The 17,409-nt window shown below is 50.0% G+C and overlaps 1 protein-coding gene across 3 annotated transcripts in view; it reads right to left on the bottom strand.

Annotated features, from left to right (window-relative positions):
* Positions 1-8,944: 8,944 nt before the first annotated feature.
* The window catches only part of PIK3R3 (phosphoinositide-3-kinase regulatory subunit 3), an 80,206-nt gene continuing 71,741 nt past the window's right edge, over positions 8,945-17,409 (bottom strand). For 2 of the 3 annotated variants that reach the window (XM_061344971.1, XM_061344972.1), the window contains one exon: positions 8,945-16,321. In XM_061344971.1, coding sequence (XP_061200955.1) covers positions 16,120-16,321 — 202 coding nt within the window. In that variant the 3' untranslated portion in view covers positions 8,945-16,119. The remainder of the gene's footprint in view (positions 16,322-17,409) is intronic. The other variant, XM_061344973.1, reaches the window with a different exon arrangement.

The raw sequence follows: 17,409 nt of genomic DNA, 5'->3' as shown, positions 1-17,409 counted from the left end.
ACCCAGGGGCCCGGTGGCTGCAAACTCCTCTCTGGTCAGAACCCAGCTCCCTCCCCTTTGCTAAGAGGCCACATTCCCCCCAGGCTGGCTCCTGGGATGCTCTGCACTCAGCACAGTGCGGAGGCAGCATCCCTGAGGGAATTCCCTTTGGATCCTTCGAAGTGTCCGGCCAAGCTGCCCCCACTGCTGTCAGCGAGGACACAGGTCTGGCCGGGCTGGGAATGAACCTGGGCTTTGCGGTGGCAACCCCTGTTAACCCCGGAGGAGAAGGTCCCTGGGAAAGGTGCTGCCCTCCCACCCAGGTCACCAGCAGCAGGAGGCTGCGTTCCCAGTTAAACGGGCCTGGCTCCCTGCCTTTAATCTCCCAGCCTGAGCCGGGGCCTTGGGACCGAGCCAGGAGCCAGCCCTCTAAGCTGGCTCTTTCTGCAGCATCTGTCTCCACAATGGGCTCCTGAGCTCTGGGGCCGGATCCTGACACCTCAGGCACAACCCATGGGGTCTGCACATCTTCTCCTGCTCCCTTCTTCAGCTTCCCCTCAGCAGTGAACTCCTGGTGGGATGCTGTGCCCTCCATCTCCTTGCTTTGCTGGATGCAGGATGCTCCCCATGGGCTGCTGGACTGGCTGGGAAAAGAGATGTGCTGGTGGGGGGGGCACAGCCCCACATCTGCTGCAGATGTTTACTGGTGGAACATGCAGCACCCAGCAGCACTGACCTGGGGTTTGCCTGTGGTGGTGCTGGGCTGGGCCTGGCTGTGGGGCTCTGCAGGAACCACTTTGCCAAGAGGAAAGTTTTGCAGACAGAATGTGAAATTCCATGTTTTCCTTTCTTCCATAGGAAAACCTCGTGTGGTGAGAAACTGGGGTGTCTGGATTCCCCTGAGCAGGAGGGGAAGGCATCAAAATGAGCCCTATGCTGTTAGCTAGCTAGAGTCCCTAACCCATCCCAGAGCTGGGTGCTGACCAGCCCCTGTCCCAGCTCTAGGTGCTGCCTACGACCTGGGAACCAGTGCTTGCCCCTGCGTGAGGAGCAGCACCCAGCGCTCCTATGGTGCCTGCAGCCCCTGCTGTTTCCACACTGTGCCCTCCTGTGGTTTTGGGTCCAGATCATGGGTGGCAGCTGCCCAAAAGGCTGTGCTGGGTTCAGTGTCTCTCCAGAGTGCCTGGGGTGGCTTTAGGGAAGGGCAGCCTCAGCCCCAGCCTCTCCCTGTTACTGATGAGGGAGAGGAAGAGGAGAGCTCTGTAAGGAGCAGGGCCGGGGCTCTGCCTTTGCCTCCAACAGGGAAGGGAAGGATCCAGTGCCCTGAAGATGCTGCAGAGCTGCCGGAGCAGCATTCCCGGGAGGAGGCAGCTCCCAGGCACTGCCACCCCCGTGCAGCACGGTCCTGGTACCAGCCTGGTCCTAGGGCTTCACCCCGTGCTCCAGCGCCGCCCGACCCGGCCCCCTCCCAGCGCCTTTCCCTGCCCCGCGGCTGGGATGCGCTGGCTCCCTGCAGGCTCCGCCGGGGATGCTCCAGCAGCTCCATCGGTCCCCACGAGCAAACCCGGACCGAGCAAACGGGGCTGCACCAAGAGCCCGTTTCCTGCCCGTCCCCATGCTCCGGCAGCCGCGGCTGCTCCCTTGGAGCTGGGAAGGAGGGGATGAGAACGGGATTGTGAGGGTCTCCAGCCCCGGGTTCGCTGCTGTGGCATCCCGGGCTGCTCCCCAGCGAATGGGCTCCTGTTGCCTGCCTCCTGCTCTCACCTCTCGGTATAGAAGCTGATGCAGATGCTGGAGCCAGCTCGTTAATCTTGGAGCTGCCATTAATTCGTGTTGTGTGTGCCATTGGGTTTGTCTGATTGGGGATGCACGTTCCCATGGTGGTGGGGGATGCTCCTCCGGGTGGAGGGGCCACGCTGCTCCCCAGCACTGCCCCTTTCCCTGTTTCTCCATTAAAAAGGCGAGGATATTCAGGGAACAAAGAAGGGAACAGGGCTGATGGTGCCCACCGCCACATTCCCCCCAGCCCCTTCATCTCCATGCTCTGTCCTTCCTGGTTGCGTTGGCCACGAAGTGCTTCAGGCCAGGACAACTTCCCCCTCTCTCCTCTTTCCCAGGTCTTCATCTGGATGTGATGCTGTCCAGCAGAAAGCCATGGGGCCATGGGAAGGAAAACTTCACCTTACAAGGGGATGTAAGCCTTGAAGCACAAGGAAATGGTGGTGGAGCAGCCCCGTGGAGCAGCCAAGCCCCTGGCCTGCCTGCACCGTGCTCCTGGACCAGGCTGGGGGGCAGAGGCAGCCCACCCAGATGTTCTGCAGCTGGATGGAGACCCCAGTTTTCCTCTTGCCCAGGAAAACCAGAGCCAGGCCAGGACTGCCCATGCAGGCAGATGCTTTCTGGTTTCTGGCCCCCAGGGGAACCCCTCCTGCTCATGGGACACTCCTGTTCCATCCTAGGGCTGGATGTGACATCCCAGTGACTGGGAGACCAAGCGTGGATTTTGAGGTCATTTGGGTTTAGCAGTGTGCACTGGTGTGAGGTAACAGAGCTGGGATGGCTCCTTGTTCTGCCTGCTGGGGCCATCCTGCACAGGGGAGGGACACGCACACACGTGTGCAGACATACCCCAAATTCAGAGCATTCTGGCCCATCCTGCCCCAAATCCTGCTTCCCGTCCTGTGGACAGCTCAAGGGAAGAGCACCAGAACCTTCAGAGCAGGCACTGCGCTGTGGATACAGGATGACGATGCTCCTTTGTGTTCTGTTCGATGGATGGGACATCTGCTGCTCAGGGAGAGGGGAATGAACCCCAGACACTGTTAAGGCTCACAGGGAGGGATGCAGGGATGTGCCTGAGGATGTTTGGGGAGCCAAAAATGCCCTGTGGCACCTGCAGCCCTCTCCCATGTCCCACCACCTCAGGGCTGCTGCAGCCTCCTGGTCCATGGCATTTCCCAATGTGAGCACAAGTGAGGTATTCCCATCAAGGAAGCTGGTGAGGTGCATCCTCCATGCCCAATGCTTCATAGGTGCCAACCTATCGCTTGTCAGGGGGAAAAGCCCCATTCCCCAGCATGGGGCTGGCTCCCATAGGCTGCTGCTGTTTGGGGTTCCCTGATGCTGTTCCCACCGTCGGTGGCGGAGGGGCATCTGCTTCCCTTCCCCAGCCACTGCCAATGGCACAGCAGGGTCTCAACTGGATCCCTGTGCTGGGAAGGGGGGGACACCCTTTTGCACCCACAGGGTGTCCCCATGTGCAGTGGTGATGGATTCCAGATGGCCCCAGGGCACACAGGCCTCACATGGTGGCAGAGGGACCTGTCCAAAGGCAACCTCCACCAGAAGGCGGCTACAGCAGGGCTGGGAGGAGGAGGATGAGGAGGAAGAATAAAAGGAGAGGGTAGTTTTAATCCCAGGGCAGTGGTGACCATGCAGGGCTGACTCCATTTCTCCATCCCACCCATCTCCTCCAGTCCCTGCACTGGAGGCTGGAGGCAGTGTTTCCTGCTGCCTAAAAATACCTGGGATGTGGGCAGTGGGCAGGGAGGGCTGGGCTGCCTGCACTGCCCTGGTGGGGAGTCACACATAGCCCATGCTGTGCCCGTGTATGGGCTTGTGGGAACCATCCCTAGGGCTGCAGGAGGGGAGAGTCCAGATCTGAGCATGGGTTCGGTGGGGATGGGGGGGGGGTCCATCCTCTCCCTCTGTATCTGGGGTATGAGAGTGGATTTTAAACAGAGATGTCTAAATGACATTTAAAGTGCTTTAAAGAGGCATAAAAACTGGTTGGAAATCCATCAGGTTTGGGGCTGGTAAGGAGGAATATGAGTGCCCTTGTCATCTGGCGGGTCTGGATGGTGTGCAAGCTCCCAGCTCCTCTGCAAGAGGCATGGTTTGGGAAGAAGCCATGGAGCTCTTTGGGTTTCCCACCCCAAGGAAGGCTGGGATTTACAAGATGGGTTCAGAAACCAGCCTCTGAGCTGAAAATGATGGTGATGGACAGCTGAGCTTGCAAGGAGCCCCGGGGGAAGGGATTTCTCTTCCTTGAGTGCAAAAGGGGTGCTGCATCCTCAGAGGGGCTGTGGGACTCACACACTGTGATGCTGCACCCAGAATCCTTGCAGCAGGGGCAGATGAAGGTGGGGTTTGATGGGTGAAGGGGCTGGGCATCACTGGAGCCCTCCATCACTGGAGCGCTCCATCACTGGAGCCATCCACCACTGGAGCCATCCATCACTGGAGCCCTCCATCACTGGAGCCCTCCATCACTGGAGCCCTCCATCACCTGTACCTTGCTCCCAGCAAGAGGTTTTCCTTCCCGGAGCAGCAAAGAGTTTCTCCTGGAGGCTATAAACACTCACAAACATCACGCCTTGAAGCAGGATGAAAAGACCCAAGAGCAACAGAGAAAAGGAAAGAAAAACCCCAAGAACCTGCCCCGTGGCCAGGATCAAAGCAAGGAGCTGTTTGGAAGCCCTTGCACAGAAATATCCCCGGTTTCTGTGGCCAAGCACTGCCATGAAAAGCTGCTTTGTTCCTGGGGCCTCGGCCTCCTGGTGCTCCTTGCAGAATTCCAGGGGCAGGGGCAGGTGCCGGGGCCCAGCCCAGCTCTGGTTCAGGGGCAGAGCTTTGATGGGTGCCCAGGGGCAGGATGAGGAATCACTGCTGCTCCTCTCCCTGCCCACCCCTGAGGGCAGGTATGAGCTACCCAGAGCTATTTATTCCCACTGAATGATGTGCATCCAAGTGCCCTCGCATTCCTGCTCCCCTCCTCTTCCGCCCGGATTCCTGCCTTCTCCACACCTCTTCCCAAACTTGAGGCCAAAGTTACTTTTTTTGGTTTTCTTTCCTTTTTTTTTAGCTATTTCTGTGATCCCGGCCTATTTCATAAGATGCACCTGGGATTTCAACCCCGATATTTGCTTCTAAGTGGGGGGGGCTCCTCTTCTCTGCAGGGCTGGGGACAGCCAGGCTTGGCCAAAGTTCTCTTTGATAAAGTTAAGTGGGGCTCCGACATCCCCTCGGTCTCAAACCTCCAGGATCCCACATCTCCAGGTCCTGCATCCCGAGGTTCCACATCCCCAGCTCTCACCTTGAGGATGACTTCAGCCCCTTTAACCCCGCAGTGCCTCACATCAGGCCAGTTTAAATCCCGCCCAGGTCTCCGCCGTGGTCACACTGACTGGTTTTGATGGATCTGAAGGGCGGCTTTGGCCAAAGCCCAGCTTGGGAAGCTCATGCATGGGGAAAGCTGCCCAGAACAGGCCGGCCCTGTGCAGAAACGGGAACCTGTGCTGCTGATGAAAAGTGCTTTCTTTGGGTCGGATGTTTGTGTTTCCTTTGGCAGAGCGGCTGCGGGAGCGCTCACAGCACCTGCACCGGGCCGGCCGGCTCTGCTCCCAGTGCGCCCATCCAGCCCCTGCCCTTGGAAGCGGGAGGAAAGGGAAAAGGGATGGGAAGCGCTCTGGTGCCCGTTCTGCTTGTGGCTGGTGAGTGCCTTGTCTGGGTAAAGACCTGCGGCAGCAGCCTGAAAGCTGGGATCCCTCCATGCACGCTTCCCTCCAGAGAAGCCCATGCAGGAGCCCAGGGAGAGGCGTATCTGCCAGTCTGGCTGCTCCCATGGGATGAAGGGGCACATGCTCCATCTGGGGCTCGCCTTTGATACCCCTGGGCCACTGCGACAGTTAATGCTCCTCTTCCTGCTCCTCATCCCCCTTCTGGGAACTGGCCCCTGGATTGCTCTGGTTTGCATCAGGGCTGGGGATTGGAGCCAGCTGGGCCTGATGAATGGGGCTGGAGGCTGCCTGCCCTCCTCCTCCTTCCTCTCCGCCCCAGGGCTGGGAGAATGGCTTGAGTTTGGAAGGATGGGGAAGGGAAAGGCTCTGCAGCCCTTTCTCCCCTTCTCCACCCTGTTCTCTGCCCCAAGGAGCACAAAGGCGTCATGCAAAGGGTGCCACAGCAGCTTGTCCCCCACCCATTGCTTCCCCACAAAGTCAATTGCCCCAGGGAGAACATTTTCTCGTTAGAAAGTGAAGATTTGGTGAAAATTCAGGGAGAAAACAGTAGCCAGTCAAGTGGTTTATCTCAGTCAGAGCGAGACCTCATCCTTTGAACCTCTCTGGGTATTGGGATTCTGTCAGTAGAGAAAGGCTAACGCTGCTGTGGGACTTTACCTGTTGAAATGAAGCTGTTGTGCTGGGTTTTTTCCCCTCGCAAGCATTGTCCAGAGTCAGATTTTGTATTTTCCCGTTTTGTTCCAGTTTGGATGGAACCTGGCGAGTGAGATGACGAGATTCCCCCTGAAACAGGGATGCTGAATCCATGGCCAGCCCTAATTCACCAATTTACTTGAAAGCTGCTGGCCCCCTGCTCCAAGCTTGGACTTGATGTTCCAAGGGAAACAAAAGCGATGTGTCATGAACTGTGGGGAGGGATTATGGACAATATTCCTCCATCCTCCTTGTTTCGTGCATCCTTGGGGTCCTGCTCCTTCTCAGGCACCTTTCCACCCACCCAGACCCGATCATGGTGGGAACTGGTGTGAGCAGCAGCTGCACTGGCTGCATTGCCATGCTCAGCTGCTTCATTAATGGCACATGAGTCTCCCATGCACCAACCCCACATATTGGGGCAGGAATGGAGGGGCCAGGCCACCATGGCTCTTGTGGTTTCTATAAGGAACAAGGTGCCATGCAGCCCACCTGAACTGCCTCACTGTGTATTTATGAATGTCTGTGACACTTCAAGGTACCCGTGGTGGTTATGCTGCTCCAGCTGCCCAGCAACACGGTACCTATTAAACTGTTAGGCTAAAATCAGTCTATTTTAAGAGCTGAAGCCAAGAAGTGGAGCAGCTTGGGTGCTGCAGCAAGCCCCCAGCCTTCGAACCATCACCGATGCCTTATATCCAGGCATTTTGGCTGGCAGAGGATGGGCTTTTGGAGATGGGTTGGGATATTTTTATCCCATGGGGAAGATCTCCCCATGAATCTCTACTACAGCCATCTCCTGCCTGCCCCAGGGGGAACAGGAAGCCCATGGAAGCATCCCAGGGATTGTCTGTCTATCCATCTGTGTCGTGCTATGCCTGGGACTGTTAGGACATCACCTGCCCCCGGGAAGGGTCCTGTGCATGATGGGGGAACCCAGGGGACTTGCAGGAAGCTCCGTGGCCTGGCTGAGGATGGAAAAACCCCGTGGATCTGCCCTTTCTCTGAGCAGACATCTGAGCTGGGAGGTGTTTTTCTTTCCATCCAGTCAGCACAGCTGCTTGGAAATTTCCTACACCGGCTCCCAGCTGTAATGTTTTCATAACGAAACAAACTGTCTGGCAAAGCCCTGAAACACGATTCACCAGTTAGTGACTGACATCTTTCCTGTAATCCCACATCAGCCTTTAGTAAAAGAAACAAACTAAACAATAATAGAAAAGAGCCAGTCCCCTTGCAGCATCCTCCCAGTTTCTCACCCATCTTTCCCCTTTACTCTCCTCCCGTTTAGGCACCCAGGGGTGCTGATGTGGTGGACATCAACCTGCAGTGCCCATGGCTCATATCCATTGGGAGCCACATGGCTCCTGCTGCCTGCGGGTGCTGTATCTGGGCTGGCCACATCCCTCCAGCACTGAGCACCATCCCTGCAGACAGAGTGGATCTGATCTTAGAATCATAGAATAGTTAGGGTTGGAAAGGACCTTAAGATCATCAAGTTCCAACCCCCATGCCATGGGCAGGGACACCTCGCTCTTGGGGTGCTTTATGGGGGATCCTCCTTGCTCAACATACAGGTCAATGCCTGAGCAAGCTCTCGGTGTCCACTTGGATGCCCTCCACTCCCCAGCACCATGACCAGTGGCTTTCCAGACCTTTTTGGTGCTCTGGGCCTGCGGGTCACTGATGGGGGGAATGCTGACTCAGCAGCCAAAAGGCTTACCTGGCACGATGAGGAAACGCTGGCACAGCAGTTTGTTGTAACTGGTCGACTCAGCAGGTTGGAAGAACGTTGCTCAGCAGTCTGTGAAAACGTCCACTCATCGGGTTGCAAAAGCACTGAGCCATTTGCAGCCCCAGCCAGCCAAGCCATGCATAGACCAGGTCTTCCCTGCCCCGACTGTCCAAGGATGCTGGTGCAGCATCCCATCCCGCTTCCAAGTTTGAGGGCTGAACGGCCCTCGGTTTGCCCTTGCCAGTCCTCATGCTTGTCCAAGGCCAAGCCCCAGCCCTTGGGCTGCCCACCCTCAGGCTGCCCTATGCAACTTGAGCTTCTCCTCAGGAGCTCCCAAGACCTCAAATGGAAAATGCAGAACAAGCACATGGAGATGTGGGATAAACCCCCTCCCTGAGCATCCCATGTGTGGTTACAGGCTGGGACAGTAAATCCCAGGGCTGTGCTGCTGCACTGCCCAGAGCTCAGCTGTACATCACTGCAGCACTGGGAGCATGCTATGACACTCCTGCTAACAGGAGGGAGGAGGAGGATCAGCACCACCACCCACAAACTCATTGACTTCTCAGTGGCCCCAGTGCCTGGTGCCCACGCTATTGGGAAACCAAACTGTGATTTCCCACACTCCTGCAAAACCAAGGCTCCAAAGCAATGCATCCAGATGAGCTGGGTCCTTCAGAAGGCTGCTCCAGCCCTCCCTCCCCTTCCCAGCACCAGGAGCAGCATCACCAAACATGGCTTTCCCTGGTGGCAGAGGCAATGAGGCATGCAAGAATGCTGCTGATGGTTCCTGCTCTCTCTAAAAGGAACAGAGGAAAGGCTCCATTAAGGAGCTCACATGTGCTACATGTAGCTCTCCCTTGCCTTGGCCCCAAGAGGGTTTTGGGGCCTGGCTGCTTCAGCTACTGCTTTCAGCAAGTTGGACCTCTGCAAGACTCTTTAAAGCCTCTATTAAATAAGGTGCTCGTGGCCTCACAGCCAGGAGACACAAACAGAGCTAACACCACGAGAGCCCGGCCACGCTGCAGCTCTGGATTTATTAGAAACAGCCGTCAGTACATCCTCCAAAAACATTACATGTCAATGTGCTTTATTGCAACTTTTTATTGCATTTTTGTTTTTGATCTAGAGCAAGTAGGCCCAGGATGCGTAGGGTCTGGGATTTAAAAGCCCAACCATCTAGTAAAAGAAAGTACAGCAAAATTGTAACACACCTGGTGACAAGTACAGTGTTGCATTACTGAGCTAGGAACTACAGGATGACTTGTCTGAAAACACTAACATACAATTGGTTTCCTTATGAAGCGGTTTGATTCTTTTCTTTAAAAGTTAAACTACATGAAGTCCTTTTTTTTATTTTTCTTTTTTTTTTCCTTTTTTTTTTTTTCTGACTACACCATAAACGACAGGAGAACAGGTTTTACACAAATAACAAACAAGAGTACCAAAGTTACATGCTGGAATTCATCTGGAAAACAAACCAATTCGATAGCTTCTGGAGAAGCAGGTTCTTAACAGATGCAGTTTCCCTTAAAGAAAATAGAAGTCAAAGAAAAGCAGGAACATTAATGCAAAGGTTATACAAAGGAGTGTGCTGTTATTTCAGCCCTCGATACAAGATCAAACACCCACTCATGCTTTACACTGAACCACACCTTATACAAAGAGTCCACTCACAAAGGGACACGTACCAACACCACCCATTGCACATCAGCTCTGGACAGGGGGATCTGGGGGGCTACCGAAACGTGCAAATGCTCCCTGTGCTGTGCATGAGAGCAAGAGGGTTTCTTTTGCTAAACCTTTGCTTGGATCAAAGCTGAATGCTTTGTCCCAGCAAGTAGCACCCCAATTCAATGGGGTTTACAAACAAAGTAGGACACCCCCACCCAAGGAAATCCAGAGTTCAGCATTTCAGAAGCACATATGCAAGATGAACACAAGAAACTCCTTTTCATTTGACAAAAAACAAACCCAATTCTGCCTCAACACATGGCAGAATGTGCTAACAGTGAATTTTGTTTTATTTTTAAGGGGCAGTGCCACTTACAGCTAATGCATATAAATGTGTACGTGAATATATTTTACATATATCTATATACATACAGTACATATACACACGCGCACACGCACACACACACAGATGATGCAGACCATTACAATCCCGTGGTGCAATAAACAGCCAGATATACAAAATTAACAGGTTTCATCAAACATATCTTTGCTGGATGTAGAAGTCACTCACGAAAACAAAACAGACCAAAACCCCAAGCAGCCGACCAAACATGAACCCCCACCATAGCCAACGCAGACCCAGAGGCAGCTTGTGGCTGGCCCCAGCATCCTACAACTCCCCTGAAGCAATGAGACCGATGCTGGGGGTGGGGGGTGGCATTCACCCTTGGAGCCTTTTTTTTGTCTTTGGATGCAATCATCGTTCCAAACAATCCTAAGCCTCTTGGCTAAAACCACTTGGAAAGCGCATGGATACAGCGCTGCTGAGTACAGCGTTGGCCAACGCTGATCTCGCAGGAGCAATCCCAAGGGAAGGTGGCGGAGGAGGGCATCAAATTAAAGCTGCTTTCTCTAATACAGGTTGATCAAAGAGGTGGTTTTTTCAATCAAAAAGGGCCCGTTCTCACGTGGGTTGTTTGGTTTTTTTTGCCTCTGAAGCTCACATGATACTTTTTAAAGGCAAATTTTAGAACAAATGCTGAGTCTCGTCTTAAAATACATTAAGTCTATGCCAATAGCAATTTAAACAAATGCTAATTCTGCATTAATTGTATGGAGCTAGCCCCAAAGAGCAGCGCTTCAAGCACTGTCATGATCCGAACAGTTACCAAGCTAAAGCTCCCTATCTGCCCCTGGGAACAAACAGGAAGGAACTGAAAAGATTTCAAGAGAGATTTTTTTTTTCCCCCTTGCCATTTGGTGGAAAATATTTCTGCCCACAGAATGCAAGATTCACAAAACTGTTGGACAAACTTCACCTAACCCCATCCAAAGCTACTCCTCACGCAGTACTTAACTCGCCGAGCTGCTTCATGAACAGGCCCATGTTTACCTAGGCTAGTAACTCGGTTCCTTTCTGGCTGCACACATTGTGCCAAGGGAAATGAGGGGATCAGCAATGCAAGTTCCCTTCTGATACAGAAAGAGAAGTAACTCTGAAGGACTTCTACTAATTTCCTAACCATCTCCTTGCACACACATTTAAGGAGCGTACAACTGATTATTCCAAAGGGAAGGGTCTGCTTTGACATCTCCTCTTTCTTCTGTGGTTCAAGGCAGAGGTCCTGCTTCATGGTCTGTCTACTGCTTCACCAAACTACAACCAGAGGGATGCTTTAGGATGCTGACCCTTCCTCTTCATTAAAGCTGAATTTGAGCAAGCCTAATCCCCCTCCTCTCACAGCATCTTTGTTCTTCAGGAATGTTATTTTGAGTTTGCTGTTCCAAAAGCAGAGGTTGCAAACCAACATTAAGGGAACTACACTTAAGAAAACCTTGATTTTAAATACGGTCTAAACAAAACAACCCCCGACCCATCATAGTGCTTTGTAAAACTGCATTTTGAACCTGTCTCTTACCCTCCTGCTTCACCAGCAGTACCTGTTTCATGTCTGCACAATGCAGCAAGCATACAAGACTCACTAACATTTCAGATTTTTATTCCCTGTTAGTGTAACAAAAGTAAAAAATAAACAGACATTCAAAAACAGAAGCAAGATTGTTCAAGTACCAAAGAAGGGGCTTTTCCAAACTTACAAGGTGTGACACTGCTATAGCAATTCTGCTGTTCTGAATGGCCACAGCCTTCAATTACAGACATAGTGCCACCTAAGCCTGCAGAGAGGCCAGGATCTGGGACAACCAAGACCCACCTCCTTCCCCTGTCCTCCCCAAAACAGCACTAAGTGTCAACATCAATTTCCACAGTCCCTATTACAGTTGCCTGGCTCTGTGAAGGACAAACTGAGTTTTGCCCTGCTGTGACTAGAATTCAGGTATGATTAAATACAAGCTCTTTTCCTGGGAATGGCTTTTGGTTGTGGAAGTCTTGCTTACACTAGTGTCAGTGAGAAAAAAATCAGGCCCATCACATTAAATGGAAAACTTCTTGACCATCTGCCACAACAAGAGAGATGGGTGTGGAAAGAGCATTTTATTTTTGGCATAAGACAGAGGGGAGTGCTGGACAGAACTCTAGATTGCAACTACCAGTGGTGCAAAGCAGAGACCCAATCTGCTGCTGCTGACAACTAAAGAAACGCCAAAATACAACCCTCAAATCTAGAGCACTTCGTTATCGGAAGGTGGACAATCATATATTATTGCTTCACATAGCAGTGAAGTGTCTGCTGGGGTACCCCTCTGTTTCTAGGTTGGTTCTTCTCATGCTAAGATTACTTGTAACCAAGAAGGAAACTAGTGGGAAAAGATCTGTAACTTACTGACTTCAGAAACATGGCACTGGTGGCTGACGCAATGGGGCCAATGGCAACTGTGGAAGTAGACCTGATTTCCATCCATACAGATACAAAATACTGAATCACCCCTGATCCCTGCAAATATACTTCAAAACAGATTAGAAGAAACTGTGCATATTCGAGTTTCAACACCCCCCACCCCCATTTAACACTGTGCAAAAAGTTACTTAATTCTACATATATATTTAATACAATATGGGTCAATGAGATCAGTACTCCTCTAACTGCAGTCTGGTAACAGCTGCTACAACAGTGAGACTATTTCCCCTTTCCTCCTGATGTTTTGACTCTTAAAATGAAAACCTTCTCACATCTTACTGTTTTAAAAGAGCTTGAGTTCTTGTGTGTTGCCTTTATATCTGTATTTCCTGTATTTGTTTTAGGTTTAGCAGCTGCTTCTCCTAGTAGGGTCTAATCCTGCAGCTCACAAGCCTATTTCTGATTTCTCAGTCATGCAAGTGTAGAGCAGCTCCTGGAAGCCATGGGGTTTCTCCCAGCTCTAGCACTACTGAACAAACAGAAGTAGGCTGAGCACATGAGTGCAACAGGATCAAGCCCCTACCCCATGGATCACACCAGCTACACACGTCAGTTGGTTTTACACCCATTTCCACTTGCTCTGCAAGTGCAAAAAGGCTGCAGAAAGAATCTGTGCAATAGCACGAGAGTCAAAGGGGAGCAATCGGAGCAGCTGGGACTTCAGATGCCTAAAACCAAATACAGAGGGATACAGTGGCAAAACACAGCCTCAGAGAAACTGCTGAGGGTAATAGAGCCAAATAGGAGGAACGTGGGCTTAGTCTGCCCATAGCCCTGATCTGAAGGCTTGGGCAAAGCAGAATTTCAAAGAATGCTTCAAGATGGCTTATTGGCTCTGAGTGCATCATTCACAGCAAATACATCACCTGTGATCAGCAGAGAGCTCTTGGAGAGTGAGGAGCCAAGAACCCCAGCTCACTCACACCACTATAAAACGAAGCTACCTTCACGGACGCCAATGGAATTACACTGTATTTACCTTGGCAGAGATGGGGCCGGAGCCTGGCCCAAGACCTCACAGGATCAGTTAGATTCCACAATGGGGGAACTTCAAACAGCCCCGCTCTTCTATCCTGCTGCTGTCAGTGCTGCGAGGGTGTGCCAGGATTTATGAGCCTGAAAGCAAACCTGCGTTTGTTTAAAACAAAACCAAACCCTACCTAAAAATGGGGCAGATGTGAAACCTCAGCCAGGTTGTCTGTGTCACAAAAGCAGGGATCAGAAACAAGTGCCCCATCAACCTCAAATGTTCACACCGCAAATAAGGGGAGAGCCCAGACAGATCACAAGGGCAGAGAAAACAGACACTCTTCTTGCACAGGTTTTTCCACAGGCATGAGGCACCTGGCTATCATTTGTGCCTTTGAACTGATTTTCCTCATCAGGCATTTGGACTCAGCCCAGCACCAAGGGAACACGAGATGCATAAGAGGTGTGAGAATGACAGCTTTACAGCTACCAGATTAGAACTGCAAATTATCCAAGAGGTAGGGCAAGTTTCTTTAAAAAGAAAAATTTCCATGTCCATATACCACTGAGGAATCCATTCAAGATTTTCACTAAGAGCAAAGGCTGTGTCTCAGTTTTCCTTTTCTTGGGACAGTGGTAGAGAAGGGCACACAAATGGACATGGGTCACTTTGACAAAGCAGCTTGAATGAATTTTCTTCTTCTCGCACAAAGTTTTGGGTAAGTTTTGTAGTGTTTCGTGTAATTAGAAAAGTGGCATCTACAGAATTATTTGCCTGAAGATTACAAATCTGGCTGATTAGAAAGTGCCTGGGATGAGTCAGGGTTATTAGTGCAAAAAAAACCATCTCACAGGCATACCAGACAACCAGACTACCCTTCCTGCAGTGGCTGCCAGTGCTCCAGCCTTGTCACTTCCCTGCTTGCAAAGTCACGGCATTCAGAGAAATAATACTTCTAGTGTAAACATTAAGCATCAACAAGCCTAGCACTGCTGCCCAGGCACTACAGAAAAGAAAACCCACCACATTTGGACAGGAAATCAGTCCCAGGGTCAGAAATAGGTCTGCAGCATTCTCAGACCTGCATGACTGTCTGCTTCCTGTCCTGCACAATGGGTGCATTGCAAAGGAACTGCTTCCATCAATAGGAACAAAAGTAACCTTCAAGGTTGCACACTGAACAATTACTTTGCCAGTTGTGCTCTGATGCCAAGTGGCTCAGTTTGCCAAACTTAGCTCTTTTTCATTTTAGAAGCTTTAAGGAATGGAAATAAGCTGCTTTGTATACTTTCAAGTGAGGGGATTTATTGGATGGGTTGTGGTACTTGACGAAGCCCAGGACTACTCCCTCCAGTATCTGACAGCTGCCCTTGTCAAAGGATGGTACCAGACATCCAGTAACTGAGGAGTACAGCTCTCTTCCTGTTTTTTGCATCATGTCCAATAACTACAAGGGAATTTAGATTACACCAGTGTAAAATCTTCCTTGGCTGCAGTGGTGGGAGAGTTCAGAACCTAGCTTTCAAACAATAAATTAGAAGAGATCTATAATTAGCATGCTCACTTCTGTGCAACTGGAAATGACTACACCTCATGAAAGAATTTGGAGCAATAAGCCATCCAGAAGCATTCGATTGCACCTACCTCTTTATACCAAAGTCAAGTGTTACAAGAGTCTGTCATTGTTCAGCAAAAGAACTGCAACAGGTGAGTGCAAGCTTCATTCTGGTTTACATTCTGAAGCACAGTATCATTAAAAACTGAAAACAGAATCCCAAGCTAAGGAATGGGAGGAAAAGGGGGTGAAGAAAGAGGAGAGTAAGCAATTACATCAGATCAGACAAATCTAGTGTTTTGAAGCCACACAATGTTTAGCTTTTCCTTTTATTTGTTTCAAGTTTTGGTGTAGAGAGTATGTGCAGATGCTAATGCAACCTTCCCTGTAAGTGCTCGATCTAGCAATGAACAAAGTTTTGGTGTGTTCAGTTTGGTTATAAACGTTTCCTTTAAGTGAAGACCTGTAGTGCCATTGAAACCAAAACTTTGTTACTGTTGGCAAAAAAATAAAGCAACTTTTCTTTACAAGCATTTTCCTGCTTAAATTAAAAGCCTGAAGCTTTCCCATAATTCCTTTGGTCTTCTCTCACCAAATTCCATGCTACCTCAAGACAAGCCCTCTTTCGGAAGTTCGGCTGAATCGCACTGAAGCTGCTAAAATTAACAGAGAAGAATTGCTGTGGTCAAGTTTCCCCCTAGTTTCTTGGGAGTTTAAGACTGAAAGACATTACTGATGCCTCAAACAGAGGCTTCAAATTGTCTCTACAAGAACAAGAGAAAACAAAATCCAATCAGAAGTTCCACTGAAGGTTCCACTGAAGGTGCCTGGCAAAAAATTATCTCCATAAAACGATGTTTTGCTTCCAGTATTTTTGTATGCATTGTGTCGAGTTTATTCCCCTCATAAGGAAACAAAAGTATCAGTGTAAAAGCACAGCTGAGCTTTTAAGGTAGCACCAGGACACCTACACCCAAGTTGTCATCTTGTTGCTGCTAGGCCTCTTTTTGATTCACATTCACAGAATCACTTCTTGTGCAAAACAAGCAGTCTAAGGAGAAAGAATGCCCTCCAAGTTCTAATAAAAATTGTAGAAAAGAATCCAAGATAGCCAACACTTTCCTCCTCCCCAGAATTTACCTGCAGAGAGAGGGGGGCATCTGTGCGTAGACAGGATAGGCAAGCCTAACATTTAGGGAATCATTGTGTTGGACAAGGGATGTCTGCTGGTAATGGAGAACCAAATCCTTAAGTGTGCTGTACAGGTTATACGGTTCTGCAAACCCGTAACCTCTTGGAGTGCTGTAGATCACACAGTGTTTCACTTCTCCATCAGCTCTGCAAAGAAAAGAAACAGGAGAGTTTAACATCAAAGGACAAACCCAAAGTGACAGTCTATTAATAATTAACTAACACAGCAACCCTGCTAGTCACCAAATTACATAATGGAGGATCCAGTAGATGCAAGTAGAGGAGATTAATATAGTCTGTGAAGAAACAGTGCTTCAGGGCATGCGATTAAACACTCTTGCATAATAATCCACATAAGAGGCCTCTTCTACCCCAGCAGTACAGTTTCCTAGCACATTGCTCTCCAAATGATTCTTGGAGAAAAAAAAAACAGTCAAGAGCTTAACCAAGAAGATAAGCACCTAAACTCAGCCACGACTTTGAGCTCAACTTATCTGGATACCTTTCCACTAAGAGAAGCAGCCAAAGCCCACAGATTCTTAGGGCCTAAAGAGTATTTCATGAAATGCAGCACTAGGCTTCAGTGTGCAGGTTTTTAATGTGAAGCATGGCATGAGTTCAAGTTGGTTCATTATCTGAAGTCGTAAAGACTGAGTCCCTAACTTGGCAAAGCAGTTACTGCAACTCAGTATTTCCAAAGCTGCTAGAAAAAACTTATGTGCCAGAAAGATTGAGTATTATGTTATCCCTGTACTGGAGCCTATTATAATCCAAGTCACATGTAGGAACAGGTTACATTATGCCAGCCCTTTCCTAGCTTGTGGTACAATACCAACCGAGCAAAACCATCTGATGAGCAGAGTCACTTCAGTGGCAGTGACAAACAGTATCTTGAACATAGCAAATTCTACAATCTTCAGTTACTTTGAGGTCATATACCTTCACATATTCATTTCTCGGACTTGCTTTCAGAAGCAATTAACTTCATGTGAAATAAATCAGTGAAAGCCATTTTGCACTCCAGAGCAGGCTTGAAGGATTTTTAGATAATGGAATCAGAGTATTTCTGACCTCCATTACACCAGCATAAAATGAAGAGAAACACAAGAAATCAATGCAAGGCTGTGTGAATGTCATAAAAAATAGGGCTCACAAATAATGTCTCCTCTGAAGCTTCACTGTTACCTTAAGCAGACAAGATCTGCAGTTGGGCATGTCTGAAAATGAGAACAGAA

This window comes from Neopsephotus bourkii, unplaced genomic scaffold, assembly GCF_033783945.1.
Source record: "Neopsephotus bourkii isolate Nb327-2 ecotype Australia unplaced genomic scaffold, CSIRO-AGI_Nbou_v1 NB_234, whole genome shotgun sequence".
Taxonomy (NCBI): Eukaryota; Metazoa; Chordata; class Aves; order Psittaciformes; family Psittacidae; genus Neopsephotus; species Neopsephotus bourkii.
The sequence above is the reverse complement of the archived record's forward strand: the minus strand, read 5'-3'. Positions and strand labels throughout refer to the sequence as shown.